The following is a 14,630-nucleotide window of genomic DNA, read 5'->3' on the forward strand; positions in this document are numbered from 1 at the left end:
ATTCTGCATAAATAAATAAAGTCTTTGCTCATTTATTATTTTCTGAAGCCTTCTTTGTATGCAAAGGTATTATTTCTCATTTAATTCTGACACTCCTTCAGTTAGAAGAAACAACATTCAATGCCTTTGTTACAAGGCTGGGATTTCAATTCTCATTACTGAGACTTGAAAATGAGAATACTATAGACTGTGTTATTGGTGTTTCCACTTGACAAAATGAGATTTCAGAAATAAAGGAAATTAGCAAATGCAAACTTCTGCTGTATATTTTATGGAATTAGGCTTTCAAAAGAGATTTGTGAAATAATGAAAGACAGAAATAGTAAAATCTTTATAAAACTATATTAATAGGATTTTAATAGTATGAAATCTTGTATCCATCACTTCTGGAGAATTTTTAACTAACTAGAATTAGAAAAACAAGGTTTAGTAAAGAGACATTTAATACTACCCATTTCAGAATGTGTTTAGGTATGGTTTGGGTTTACTAAGATAATGTATGAAAAGGCAAAATGATAGGATACTGAAAGAGGAACTCCCCAGGTCAGTAGGTGCCCAATATGCTACTGAAGATCAGTGGAGAAATAACTCCAGAAAGAATGAAGGGATGGAGCGAAAGCAAAAACAATACCCAGCTGTGGATGTGACTGGTAATAGACACAAGGTCTGATGCTGTAAAGAGCAATATTGCATAGGAACCTGGAATGTCAGGTCCATGAATCAAGGCAAATTGGAAGTGGTCAAACAAGAGATGGCAAGAGTGAATGTCGACATTCTAGGAATCAGCAAACTAAAATGGACTGGAATGGGTGAATTTAACTCAGAGGACCATTATATCTACTACTGTGGGCAGGAATCCCTTAGAAGAAATGGAGTGGCCATCATGGTCAACAAAAGAGTCCAAAATGCAGTACTTGGATGCAATCTCAAAAATGACAGAATGATCTCTCTTTGTTTCCAAGGCAAACCATTCAATATCACAGTAATCCAAGTCTATGCCCCAACCAGTAATGCTGAAGCAGCTGAAGTTGAACAGTTCTATGAAGACCTACAAGACCATTTAGAACTAATACCCAAAATAGATGTCCTTTTCATTATAGGGGACTGGAATGCAAAAGTAGGAAGTCAAGAAACACCTGGAGTAACAGGCAAATTTGGCCTCGGAATAGGGAATGAAGCAGGGCAAAGACTAATAGAGTTTTGCCAAGAAAATGCACTGGTCATAGCAAACACCCTTTTCCAACAACACAAGAGAAGACTCTATACATGGACATCACCAGATGGTCAACACCAAAATCAGATTGATTATATTCTTTGCAGCCAAATATGGAGAAGCTCTATACAGTCAGCAAAAACAAGACCAGGAGCTGACTGTGGCTCAGATCATGAACTCCTTATTGCCAGATTCAGACTGGAATTCAAAAAAGTGGGGAAAACCACTAGACGAGTCAGGTATGACCTAAATCAAATCCCTTATGATTATACAGTGGAAGTGAGAAATAGATTTAAGGGCCTAGATCTGATAGATAGAGTGCCTGATGAACTATGGAATGAGGTTCGTGACATTGTACAGGAGACAGGGATCAAGACCATCCCCATGGAAAAGAAATGCAAAAAAGCAAAATGGCTGTCTGGGGAGGCCTTACAAATAGCTGTGAAAAGAAGAGAAGCGAAAAGCAAAGGAGAAAAGCAAAGATATAAGCATCTGAATGCAGAGTTCCAAAGAATAGCAAGGAGAGATACGAAAGCCTTCCTCAGAGATCAATGCAAAGAAATAGAGGAAAATAACAGAATGGGAAAGACTAGAGATCTCTTTAAGAAAATTAGAGATACCAAGGGAACATTTCATGCAAAGATGGGCTCGATAAAGGACAGAAATGGTAAGGACCTAACAGAAGCAGAAGATATCAAGAAGAGGTGGCAAGAATACACAGAAGAACTGTACAAAAAGGATCTTCACAACGCTGATAATCACGATGGTGTGATCACTGACCTAGAGCCAGACATCCTGGAATGTGAAGTCAAGTGGGCCTTAGAAAGCATCACTACGAACAAAGCTAGTGGAGATGATGGAATTCCAGTTGAGCTATTTCAAATCCTGAAAGATGATGCTGTGAAAGTGCTGCACTCAATATGCCAGCAAATTTGGAAAACTCAGCAGTGGCCACAGGACTGGAAAAGGTCCGTTTTCATTCCAATCCCAAAGAAAGGCAATGCCAAAGAATGCTCAAACTACCACACAATTGAACTCATCTCACACGCTAGTAAAGTAATGCTCAAAATTCTCCAAGCCAGGCTTCAGCAATATGTGAACCGTGAACTTCCTGATGTTCAAGCTGGTTTTAGAAAAGGCAGAGGAACCAGAGATCAAATTGCCAACATCCGCCGGATCATCGAAAAAGCAAGAGAGTTCCAGAAAAAACATCTATTTCTGCTTTATTGACTATGCCAAAGCCGTTGACTGCGTGGATCACAATAAACTGTGGAAAATTCTGAAAGAGATGGGAATACCAGACCACCTGATCTGCCTCTCGAGAAATTTGTATGCAGGTCAGGAAGCAACAGTTAGAACTGGACATGGAACAACAGACTAGTTCCAAATAGGAAAAGGAGTACGTCAAGGCTGTATATTGTCACTCTGCTTATTTAACTTCTATGCAGAGTACATCATGAGAAACGCTGGACTGGAAGAAACACAAGCTGGAATCAAGATTGCCGGGAGAAATATCAATCACCTCAGATATGCAGATGACACCACCCTTATGGCAGAAAGTGAAGAGGAACTCAAAAGCCTCTTGATGAAAGTGAAAGTGGAGAGTGAAAAAGTTGGCTTAAAGCTCAACATTCAGAAAGCTAAGATCATGGCATTTGGTCCCATCACTTCATGGGAAATAGATGGGGAAACAGTGTCAGACTTTATTTTTTTGGGCTCCAAAATCACTGCAGATGGTGACTGCAGCCATGAAATCAAAAGACGCTTAGTCCTTGGAAGGAAAGTTATGACCAACCTAGATAGCATATTCAAAAGCAGAAACATTACTTTGCCAACAAAGGTCCGTCTAGTCAAGGCTATGGTTTTTCCTGTGGTCATGTATGGATGTGAGAGTTGGACTGTGAAGAAGGCTGAGCGCCGAAGAATTGATGCTTTTGAACTGTGGTGTTGGAGAAGACTCTTGAGAGTCCGTTGGACTACAAGGAGATCCAACCAGTCCATTCTGAAGGAGATCAGCCCTGGGATTTCTTTGGAAGGAATGATGTTAAAGCTGAAACTCCAGTACTTTGGCCACCTCATGCGAAGAGTTGACTCATTGGAAAAGACTCTGATGCTGGGAGGGATTGGGGGCAGGAGGAGAAGGGAATGACAGAGGATGAGATAGCTGGATGGCATCACTGACTCGATGGACGTGAGTCTGGGTTAACTCCGGGAGTTGGTAATGGACAGGGAGGCCTGGTGTGCTGCCATTCATGGGGTCTCTAAGAGTCGGACATGACTGAGTGACTGAACTGAACTGAACTGAAGATAATACATTAACTAGAATTTACAATTAAAAGGGTGTTTGTTTTGTGAAGAAAAATTCTCTGGAATATTCATGTTATTTTAATGTGCCTCTGAAAATTCAACTTTAAAATTGCTAGAATTGTGGATTTTCAAAGAAAAATGCACTGAAAAATGCAAGCAATGCCAGCCTTTAGGTTTTATTCTCTTTAGGAAAGAATAAGCTTAATCAGGCCTCTGATGAACAAAAAATTGTCCCCAGACAACAGCAGAATCCTGTCAAATCCAAAAATCTTTTATAAATTCTGCAAAGTAAAACTAAAATATCATTTGCATGATTATAAAAATATCATGGTCCATATAATCAATCTAGATAATTCGTACTATTAATAACAATGGCTTTGTAAAACATTGTGAATCTTGTATATGTTCATGACAAAAGAGTGTGCATTTTCCTTTTTTCTTCCTTACTCTACCCTCTTCTGTCTCATTCTCTTTACTTTCTCTTCCAGACTCCTTACTTTCCCTCCCTTCATCTTTTCTCCTTCTTCTACTTTCCTTCATCCTCTCCTTTCTTACTCTTCTATCTGCATTAAAAATCTTCATTTTAAATTATGTGAACTGAAAATCTTAAAACTATCAGATATAACTCAAATTTGCTTTGTTACTATAGGTAATTCATTAACATTATGTATATTATGGTGTAATCTCAAAATCAATAGAATGATCTTGGTGCATTTCCAAGGCAAACCATTCTGCATCTCAGTAATCCAAGTCTATGCCCCAACCACTAATGCCAAAGTAGCTCAAGTCAAATGGTTCTATGAAGACCTATAAGAACTTCTAGAACTAACACCCAAAAAAGATGTTCTTTTCATCATAGGGGATTGGAATGCAAAAGCAGAAAGTTGAGAGATACCTGGAGTAACAGGCAAGTTTGGCCTTGGAGTACAGAATGAAGCAGGGCAAAGGCTAACAGTTTTGCCAAGAGAATACACTGGTCATAGTAAACACCCTCTTCCAACAACACAAGAGACGACTCTACATGTGGAAATCACCAGATGGTCAATACCGAAATCAGACTGATTATATTCTTTGCAGCCAAAGATGGAGAAGTTCTATACAGTCAGCAAAAATAAGACCTGGAGCTGATTGTGGCTCAGATCATGAGCTGCTTATTGAAAAATTCAGACTGAAATTGAAGAAACTAGGGAAAGCCATTAGACCATTTAGGTATGACCTAAATCAAATCCCTTATGATCATACAGTGGAGGTGACAAAGAGATTCAAAGGATTAGATCTGGTAGACAGAGTGCCTGAAGAACTATGGATGGAGGTTCATAACACAGTACAGGAGGCGGTGACCAAATGCATCCCCAAGAAAAAGAAATGCAAGAAGGCAAAGAGGTTGTCTGAAGAGGCCTTATAGCTGAGAAATGAGAAGTGAAAGGCAAAGGAGAAAGGGAAAGATGTACCCACCTTACAAGTATTTCAAAAGAAATTATGTTCATGAACTGGCCCTTTATATTTATGAAACAGCAACTCTTGTGTTAACATATCTTTTATTTATACAGACATTCATTCTTTCCCTTATTTAAATACCTTGTATGCTAGATGTAGCAGAGTATCAAGCCCTGTGTTAGGCACAGAATAGATACCATGGTGGATGGTGTAGGGAGAGCTTGCTCTCCAAAAGTTCACAGCCCAAGACACAATGCATGGACTGCTCCTGTAGCACAAAGTAGGAACATCTGTGGGGAGATGGTGGTAGTAATGTCAGAGAAAACTTTTTGCAAGATGAGGCATGCGCATGGAGCCCTGAGTGATGAACAGCGTTAAATCAAGAGAAAAGAGGAGGAAGAATGTTCAGGAAGAGGAAACAAGACATTCAAAAGCCCAGAATAAAGAAAGACTGACTCTTTGAAAGGAGCCCGAGGTACCTCAGTATAGCAGTCGCATGGGAAGTGCACAAGGCTCGGGCATTAGTGCAGAATGAACGCATTGTGTCCTAGTAGAGAAATTTTGACCTTTGCAATGATGCTGTGAATGGTATTAGTTCTATTTATTGATGAAGTGACTGAGGAAAAAAAGAAAGAGGTCAGGTGATCTCTTCAATTCACAAAGCAGAGTTGAATTCCTACTGAATAGTGTGGAGGTTAAACATACAAAAGGAAACACACAGAGATTTGCTTTATGCAGATTTGGCTTTATAATTCAAATGACTTTAGGTCTAAAGTCAGACATAGTCTGCTATCTCTCTAACCTATGTTTTACGTTAAATAATTTTTAAAGCAGATACACTAGTGTTTATATGTTTTACCTAACATATAAGCAAAAAAAAAAAAAAAAAAAAAAACAACTATGCAATACTCAAAACTGAAAAATATGTAGAATTATAAACTAATAAAACAAACATCTATATAACCACCACACAAAGAAAGGGAGCATTCATAATTTCTTTTGAAATATTTATAAACAGAGAAGAACCCTTTTTCTGGGCAGCATACAAGTGATATTTCTGTCAATGGAGAATTATCCAAAGACAATGATGTCAGAAACCTTGCTCTTGGGGAGAGGAACAGGGCAATTAATTGACATCAGTCCTATCCTCTGGCCTTGTCCCTATTTTTATCTGGCAGAAGCAACACTTACCCTAAATAAATGACTAAAACAAGAATGATACTTTGTTATTCTTTCTATAACAAAACATAATTTTGATAGGAAGAGAGTATTTGAAGATAAATATTAAGACAAAAAAGCATGAACTTCATTAAATGTAATCAAAACATGTCATCTCCTATGTAGCTTTCACATAGAGAAATTTATAAAGAAAAATAAATTACTGACAGAAAAGTCAATATATTCACTACTTGTTTGAGAGAGGTTGAAAATTACAATCTGGAAAGGGGAAAATTACAATGTGAAAAATTACAATCCCCTTTGTAGATTTCAAAGGGAAGAAAACACTCCCTTTCTTTGTGTGGTGGCTATATGGCTGTATGTTTTATGATTAATTTATAATTCTACATGTCTTTAAGTTTTGAGTATTACATAGTTTTTTGTTTATATGTTAAAAGGGCTTCCCTGATAGCTTAGCTGGTAAAGAATGTGCCTGCAATCAATTCCTGGTTTGGGACGATCCCCTGTAGAAGGGATAGGCTACCCGTTCCAATATTCTTGGGTTTTCCTTGTGGCTTTCTGGTAAAGAATCTGCCTGCAATGCGGGAGACCAGGGTTTGATTCCTGGGTTGGAAAGATCCCCTGGAGAAGGGAAAGGGGTGTACCCACTCCAGTATTCTGGCCTGCAGAATTCCATGGAATGTATAGTCCATTGGGTCACAAAGAGTTGGACACGACTGAGCAACTTGCACTTCACAGGTTAGATAACAAAATATAAATGTGAAAATAACTTTTAGCAATGAGATACACATTATTAAATTTACAAGGAGTCTTACATTTTCTATGTTATTAAACAAAGAAAAATTCATTAAACCATTCTCAAATATAGCCTGTTTAATTTTGGTATTATATTGCTCTATACTTATAAATTCAAATATAATGTGTTACGTCTTCAGATCCTGTAGAATATAAGTTGGATAAATTAGGTGGACAAGACTACTCTGGATACCCAGAAGTGTTGGGAAATAACTGTATGAAAGTTATTATGTTTTTAGCTCCTCAGTTTTTATATTTCATCCTATCAGGCTTCCTTGAAAGGATCTGTATTTTCATTATGTTGATCTTGGTTTGTGGGAAATACTAAACTTCAGAGAAACAAACAAGATGAGTAAGGCACAACAAATAAGTCATTACAGAGAGATTCCTATAATAAAAAATAATTCAAGGAAGTTATTTTCAGTTGACAAATTGACTATTTTTGTAATTGTAAATAAGAGATAAACTAAAAGTTTTAAACACATTCAGAATGATTCTAATTTTAAAATTTTCTAATTTCCTAGCTAGATCTATTCTAGATCTAGAATATTTACAATAAACAGAGGATAACAGATTTCTATAAAGTATGAGAACGTCTAGAAGAGCACAATAAAATTGAGAAAATATTTTATCAGTTAGAAATTTGTGTAAAAAAAACTGAAATTGCTTAGGAAAAAATCGAATCTATGACCATAGATCCTATCTTTTAGATAGCACTTTTACATGCAAAAATCTTGTTTTCTTTTATCCCTTAACATGACAAATACTGAATTATATTATAGTAAATTCATATGGTTCTTTTTTGTTCAAATATAGTTGTCAGCTTATCAATTAATCATTAATCAGAGAGGATGATAAAAGAATTAATGTACATGATATAAGTAACTATCTCTTTTGTGAGTATCTTAATGATCATAATGAATACAAATACCTGCAAATACCTGATCCATTAAGGCAACTGATTTAAGGTCAGTGACCTACCAGAGGAATCTCCCTCAGGTTATCCAACTGTTAATCTCTCTAGTATCTATCAAGGTTCAATTTAAAACATCATCTCTTTTGTTCTAAAGTGAATAAGATCATGGGTTATGGTATTATATTTATGTAATAGTTAATAGTATCCCTGAATGACTGATTTTGACTCCTTAATATAGTAAGTTCTTTCCATCCAATCGGACTTCCCTGGTGGCTCAGACGGTTAAGTGTCTGTCTACAATGCGGGAGACCTGGGTTTGATCCCTGGGTTGGGAAGATCCCCTGGAGAAGGAAATGGCAATCCACTCCAGTACTATTGCCTGGAAAATCCCATGGACAGAGGAACCTGGTAGGCTACTGTCCATGGGGTTGCAAAGAGTCGGACACGACTGAGCGACTTCACTTTCATTAATAGTATCCCTTAGTTTTTTTTTAATCTATAGATATTAACTAATAAAATCTACTTTATGAAAGTTGTTCTGAATATAAAATCCAATAATGAACGTAAAAGACTTCCATATAACACTTCCATATAACATCAGTTCCCTTATTCCCAGGTGAAGCCTTCTCTGTTCCCAGCTGCTTGGTTTGGTCATCTTCTTATTTGCTATTTCTTGACAGCTGGGCATATTCTAATGGAAAGCCCTGAAATTACCCAAGTCTATTTTACCCTATATTCTTTAAGCTCTTCAGGAGTTTCATGCATTTTCTTTGCATGGCAGTGTTGGGTATGCTATATGGCTTAATTGTCTGTTAGAGGCAAAAAATCACTTAAATTGCCTGGTAAGAAGCATCACAGCTATGCTTCAATGTCAATCAGTCATGGCTGATGAAGTAAGGCAATTACCACCTTAATATACTGAAAAAAAAAAGTCATTTGTGAGCTTGATTGATCAAAGTCCTGTGTATTTTGGGATAACTGAGACCATTCTATGGTGAAATGAGTCTTTTTTTTTTGAGAAATCTAAAAGACATTGCTCAATATAGCACTTACTTGCTCTTGGTGTTGACTGAGTGGTCTAGAGTGGACCAATCTTTCTGGCAGTTTTCGATCTAGACCATGTCCATTGTCCAAACGAGACTCCCTGGGTTTGTCAAACCAATCTGTTTCTTCACGACGGAGGTGATAGGCTTTGGAGACCAAGGAAATATCAAACATTGCAACTCCAACTAATACAGATGACAGAGGGCAGTAGATGATCTGCAGTACCAGCATGCTTTGGGGCTTATTAACCATTCATGCATTTCAAACACAATTCCCAGTGGGATCAGAAATATCATTTCCTGCATTATGTTAAAAATTCTGTATGAGGGAATAACCTAGAAAAAAAACCATGTGCTACCTGTCAACTTTTCAGAGCAAAGTAAGACAAAATTAACATTTAAATCAGGTGAAAAAATAAATTTAGATAGTGATTGAATAAATAAATGAACAAATGAATATTTCTCAAAAGTTGTTCTATTCAACTTCATTCCATCAGTCCACCTCCTCACTTCTCCCCACTATATATCACCAAAATCTAAGGAAAATACATTTCTTCGATACAAAAGATTCAATTATTTTTCCACTATCATATTAACCCAGTACCAATATGTGGCTGCTAGATTTGGACATCAATTGAGCATCTTTTGAAAGCATGACACATCTATGACATTCATAACTAGATGAAAATATTTATTTTTAGGAGGATCCTAGGTATCAGTGCTAGGAACATGTGTGCCATAATCATCTGGTAGCCTAATTTTTAAAATATACCTACTAGAATTTTTCATTAAAAATCAAACAATTATTTTTTGTGGGATCATACATCTAGGAATTAAAAGAGTTGGTAGGCTGCTTTCTGTACTTACAATGTGACAAAGCTTAACATCTTAAAATACTTTTTTGAAAATATAATTATATTTGAGTATATAACTACTATTTAAATTTTTTCAACCCATTAAATTCTTAGTACTTTCAAAGACATTTTAAAGTTCTTATCTAGTGATCCCAAATCATTATTTACCTATTATATAGAATTTGCCTTCATAGAAAGTTTTATGTATTGTAAAAGGATCCCTAATTAATAGTCTCTGGAAGTACACTGTTACTTCCTAAATGGCAGATGGAGCACCTCTTCTCAAGTATTATCCTGAAAGATCTGTTGATGATGCTATCAGTCTACATCTTCTTGAAACTCTGGTTTCAATAATGCCATACTATTGAGTATTCCTCTCAACCTCATTACAGTTCTCTTTCTGTCTGCATCACTGACTTCTCTTCCTCTACTTTCACTTTTTCCCAAGCAGTATCCATTAGTTCTTTACTGGCAGGGCTGGCAAAACCACAGCATATACAGCATTACTCACCTCTACACCTCCTGTGATCTTGGTCATTGCCACTGATTAACCACAGAACTTTCTCTCAATAAACATAGAATGATAGACAATGTGTCATAATTTAGTCAGTCTTAGATTTGAGGCAATACAATGATACATACCTGGTTTGTGGTTGTATATGTACTTGTCTGATCTCCCCTATTAAGACTCTAAGCTGCTTGAAGGTAAGCCTCATGTCTTCTGTTTTTTTGTTCTCCCTTAATACTAAAACCAATGCCTTGCAAATGCCACAAATATTAATAAAGTATTTGGGAAATGAGTGGCACATAGGAAAATTAGTCATCAACTAAAGAAAGTTAAATATCCTAATTATTATAAGTACATTTTAAAATAAATACTTGTCGAATGAACCTCATTAACAGTTACACACTTTTCTCACAGTCTATTTGGTATTTACTATGGTTTTTCAAGTTTTCCCTTGACACCAAGGGACTAAATTTATGAAAGATATATTCAATATAATTTTGATAAGTAAACAAAACAAATCCATTATTTAATCATTAGTCTCTAAAACTTATTAGATGATCACCAAAACACAAATATTTTATATTATTTTTATATATTTCAATAACATTTCTCATAAAAATAGTCTATACTGATTTTAATAAATGACTACCTTGGATACTGTACCTGATATCACTTGAATATATACTTTGCTAATTGCACTTAAAATAAAAAATCTTCTAAAATGTTTCCTTGGCTGTGTCTATACAAATAAGGCAGAATTTCAACTTGATATACATTTTGTCAATTTATTTCCAATACTGATGACATACTTTGTCTGTTTATAATAATTCTATATGTAACTAAGTTAGGATAGCTACCATGCTTCGCATAGGAATTTATCAATCAAGAGAAACTAGATTAAGTAAGTCTTCTCTTAAATCGAATTCCATATTCACCATTTATGGAAAGTTGGTGTGTGCTAGGTTGCTTCAGTTGTGTCTGAATCTTTGCAACCCTATGGATTGTAGCCTGCTAGGCTACTCTGTCCATGGGATTCTCCAGGTAAGAATACTGGAGTGCGGTTCCATGCCCCTCTCCAGGGGATTTTGCCATCCCAGGGATTGAACCCAAGTCTCTTCCATCTCCTGAATGGACAGATAAGTTCTTAACCACTAGGGTCACCTGGGAAGCCCAATAGCAAGTTGGACATAAATGCTAAATGTTTGTAATTGCAATTGTTGGATCTGCCACGGTAGATCCAAACTTTAAAAATGAAATTTTACAATAATAACAGCATTTTCCAAATTAAATAAGTCACTGCAGATTAGCATCCCCTTGTTTTAGGTTACTGATATTTTCTTCTCTTAAATGTAAAATGCAAGTAAGCTGTTTTGGGGTCCAATTCTATTCTGTATAAAATATTCCTTGGAATTTTTTTTAAGACTGTATGTACTGATGCATTTTTTTTAAACATGAGTATATTTTAAAAGAATGTTTTCAACAAATTATTTGTGGTTGCAGAAATATAATGATTGTTTCTAGTTTAGTTTTTCTCCAATCTACTCTAGTCTCCCTGTTCTGTTCTTAACCAGGAATGAATATTAAATTGTACAGTTTAGGCTGATGGTCATAACTATTAAGCAACATAAATTGTGCCTACCTCAAGTCACATTCTGCTTTAAAAGCTGTAATAAATATAGATTAATTAAAAAGAAAAAAAATTATATCTACCTAGATTTTACCTCAGATGAGGTATTTCAAAATTACCTGGAGTCATATAGAATACATCTGAAATATATATTATTGTCTATAACCAAGAGTTTGATTGAATTCAGAGAAAGCACACAATAAATCTGAATAAATCTGAAATCAGTTAAATTTGCTTTGTTTACATGATACTAAGTAGCCTGCTGGAATGTTATATATTTCAAGGTTGTTTTAGTATCACTCCAACATAGATATAGTATATATGTGGCAAACTTTTATTTAAAAAAATCTCTAATAATTCATGAGTTTATAATGTTGTAAGTTATGTGATTGGGAAAAATATTTTTTACTTTTTTATTAATTACTCATGGATCCCAAGATTTAAAAAAAAAAAAAGAGCAGAGCACTGTTCACCAAGAAAAAGTAATACGTTTATGAGATACAAACACAAAGAAAATACAGAACATTTAAAAACACATCACTACAATTCACACAGATAATATTACATATATAATTCAGTTTGTTATAGTTTTCTTTGTATAATTATGTACCAACATGATTTTTTTTATGACTACATTTCTTATCTGCTTAATTGAAAAATAACATTTTAACTCAATTTAACTTCATGTAAGTTTCATTTTGTTTCCTTCTCTGGTGTCCTCTTTACACATTTCTTAATTTTGGGTGCTGCACGATGTCTCATCCAAATTAGTTTAAACAATTTGCTGGAGATTAACATGCTTTTTTAAATCTGATCTTTCCAATACTTAACAAATGTTTTTGATAAGTATTTTTTGATGTGTTTTGATATTTTATCAAAGCAAGTTTCTCATAGTCTTTGATGACTATGAGTACATATCATCCAAACATATAAATGAGAAAAATGTGGTTATTTTTACATGGTTGTATGTAAATAACTGTCATACTTCAGAATATCTAGAAACATTTGTATGTCTGGCACCATGATGGCAGAATCTATGATTGAATAAATGAATTTGTCAAATTCTCTCCAGATAAATGTACATCATGCATACAAAGCTTTTGGTGTTTAGTTTTATGATTGATCTGTTAGTTTTTATTCTATTTTGCTATTTTACAGATAGTATTATTGATGAGCCTTTTTTTCTTCTGTAGAAGTCATTATATATCTATATATTTATATACATATATAACGTGTGTTAAATGTGGACTGTGAAAAACACAAGAGTTTCCATATAACTCTTACTTAACTATGATGGTTGATTTAAACAACTGGCTAAAGTAAAAAAAATAGTGTTTTATTTAATTGGCTAATTATCAATAAAAATCGTCAATTCAACAGCTCATAGAGAAAAAAACAAATCAGAAAGTAACTGGTCTATTGGAATTTCACTAGGAAAAGCAGTCTCTTCTCCTTCAGATCCAGTGGTTACTTTTGTCCTGATCTAACCTACACTTAAACTTCTAATATCACACTGGTATCGAGATACAGAAGAAAGAAAATCCTTTTTGTGAAAATATATTTTCCTGCAAGCCCCCAGGGAAAATGTTAGATTTAAAAGAAGAGATGTTAGCTTAGAGCTTTTCCATCCCCAAAGTCATGAAGTAATACATTTTTACTGGATGAGAAATATTTTATTTTTAGGAGTCAAGCCACACTTATATTCAAATGTAAACCATGGAGGGAGAAGAAAAAAAAAAGAACCAAGAGTAATAAGTCCTCTTGGCATGGGCAAAATGTCACATTTCTGTAGCTCTTCAATCTTGTCCTCTAATTTAGACTTGGTCAGGTCATTTTCTAAAATCCTTTTGGTTCTATATGATTTAATAAAAAATCACCATAAAGTTTTTAGTTAAATATGTACTTGCCATATATCACTTGTTCTATATGAAAAACTAGTAAAACAATTTAGTGCAAAAAATATGAAATAATGCAAAAAGGAAACCCATGGAAAAGGCTAACTGAACATACAAGGAAAGCTTCAGCTCAAATACCTAAATTCACAAAAGCAATGTACAAAGTTCAAATTTTAAGATCTAAACAGTGCTTCATACATATTGACCAGCATATGGATAATACTGTTGTTTACTGTCAATATCATATTAGGTACTAAGGTTTTAGTATGTAATACAAAATGTACAATGTACAATGCTCGTCAACTATGGCATTCACAATGAGAGAGAAATTAAAATACAAGCCTTTTATTTAGTAGATTATAAAACTGCATTATGCTAACATTAGGGACTCACCTGAACGTTCTCAAGAAAACATTCTCTGAATTAACAAACACTGATCTCACAAATGATAAATAATTTTCTACTACAAAGTCTAGTGGAATAGTCAATGGCTCAAAACCTTAGTCATTTCACAAACTGAAAGAAACTAATAACTTTAAAAATAACTTTTGAAAACAAAAGAAACATACAACAAAAAACTTTCCAACTATAGATTTAAAGGATGACCATATTTTATTGACACAATTATTTGATAATGGTTTTGGAAAAGTAGACACCACAAAAATCAAACAATCAAGAAACAACGATAAAAGGATAAATTAAAAAGAAATAAAGAGCATGCTATGAAATCTATACACAAGATAGAATTTCCATTTACAAGAAATAAAACTGAAGTAAACATGCAAAAGACACACCAAGAAAAATAGAATACATTCTTGGAGAAGGAAAATCAAACATGCAGAAAAATAAGAGTTTG

At 34.6% G+C, this 14,630-nt stretch overlaps 1 protein-coding gene across 8 annotated transcripts in view; it reads right to left on the reverse strand.

The window, feature by feature from the left end:
* The window catches only part of PCLO (piccolo presynaptic cytomatrix protein), a 391,952-nt gene that overhangs the window by 140,701 nt on the left and 236,621 nt on the right, over positions 1-14,630 (reverse strand). For all 8 annotated transcript variants that reach the window (XM_027539836.1, XM_027539833.1, XM_027539835.1 and 5 more), the window contains exon 8: positions 8,901-9,037. In XM_027539836.1, coding sequence (XP_027395637.1) covers positions 8,901-9,037 — 137 coding nt within the window. The remainder of the gene's footprint in view (positions 1-8,900; positions 9,038-14,630) is intronic.

The sequence above is a fragment of the Bos indicus x Bos taurus genome, chromosome 4 (assembly GCF_003369695.1).
Source record: "Bos indicus x Bos taurus breed Angus x Brahman F1 hybrid chromosome 4, Bos_hybrid_MaternalHap_v2.0, whole genome shotgun sequence".
Taxonomy (NCBI): domain Eukaryota; kingdom Metazoa; phylum Chordata; class Mammalia; order Artiodactyla; family Bovidae; genus Bos; species Bos indicus x Bos taurus.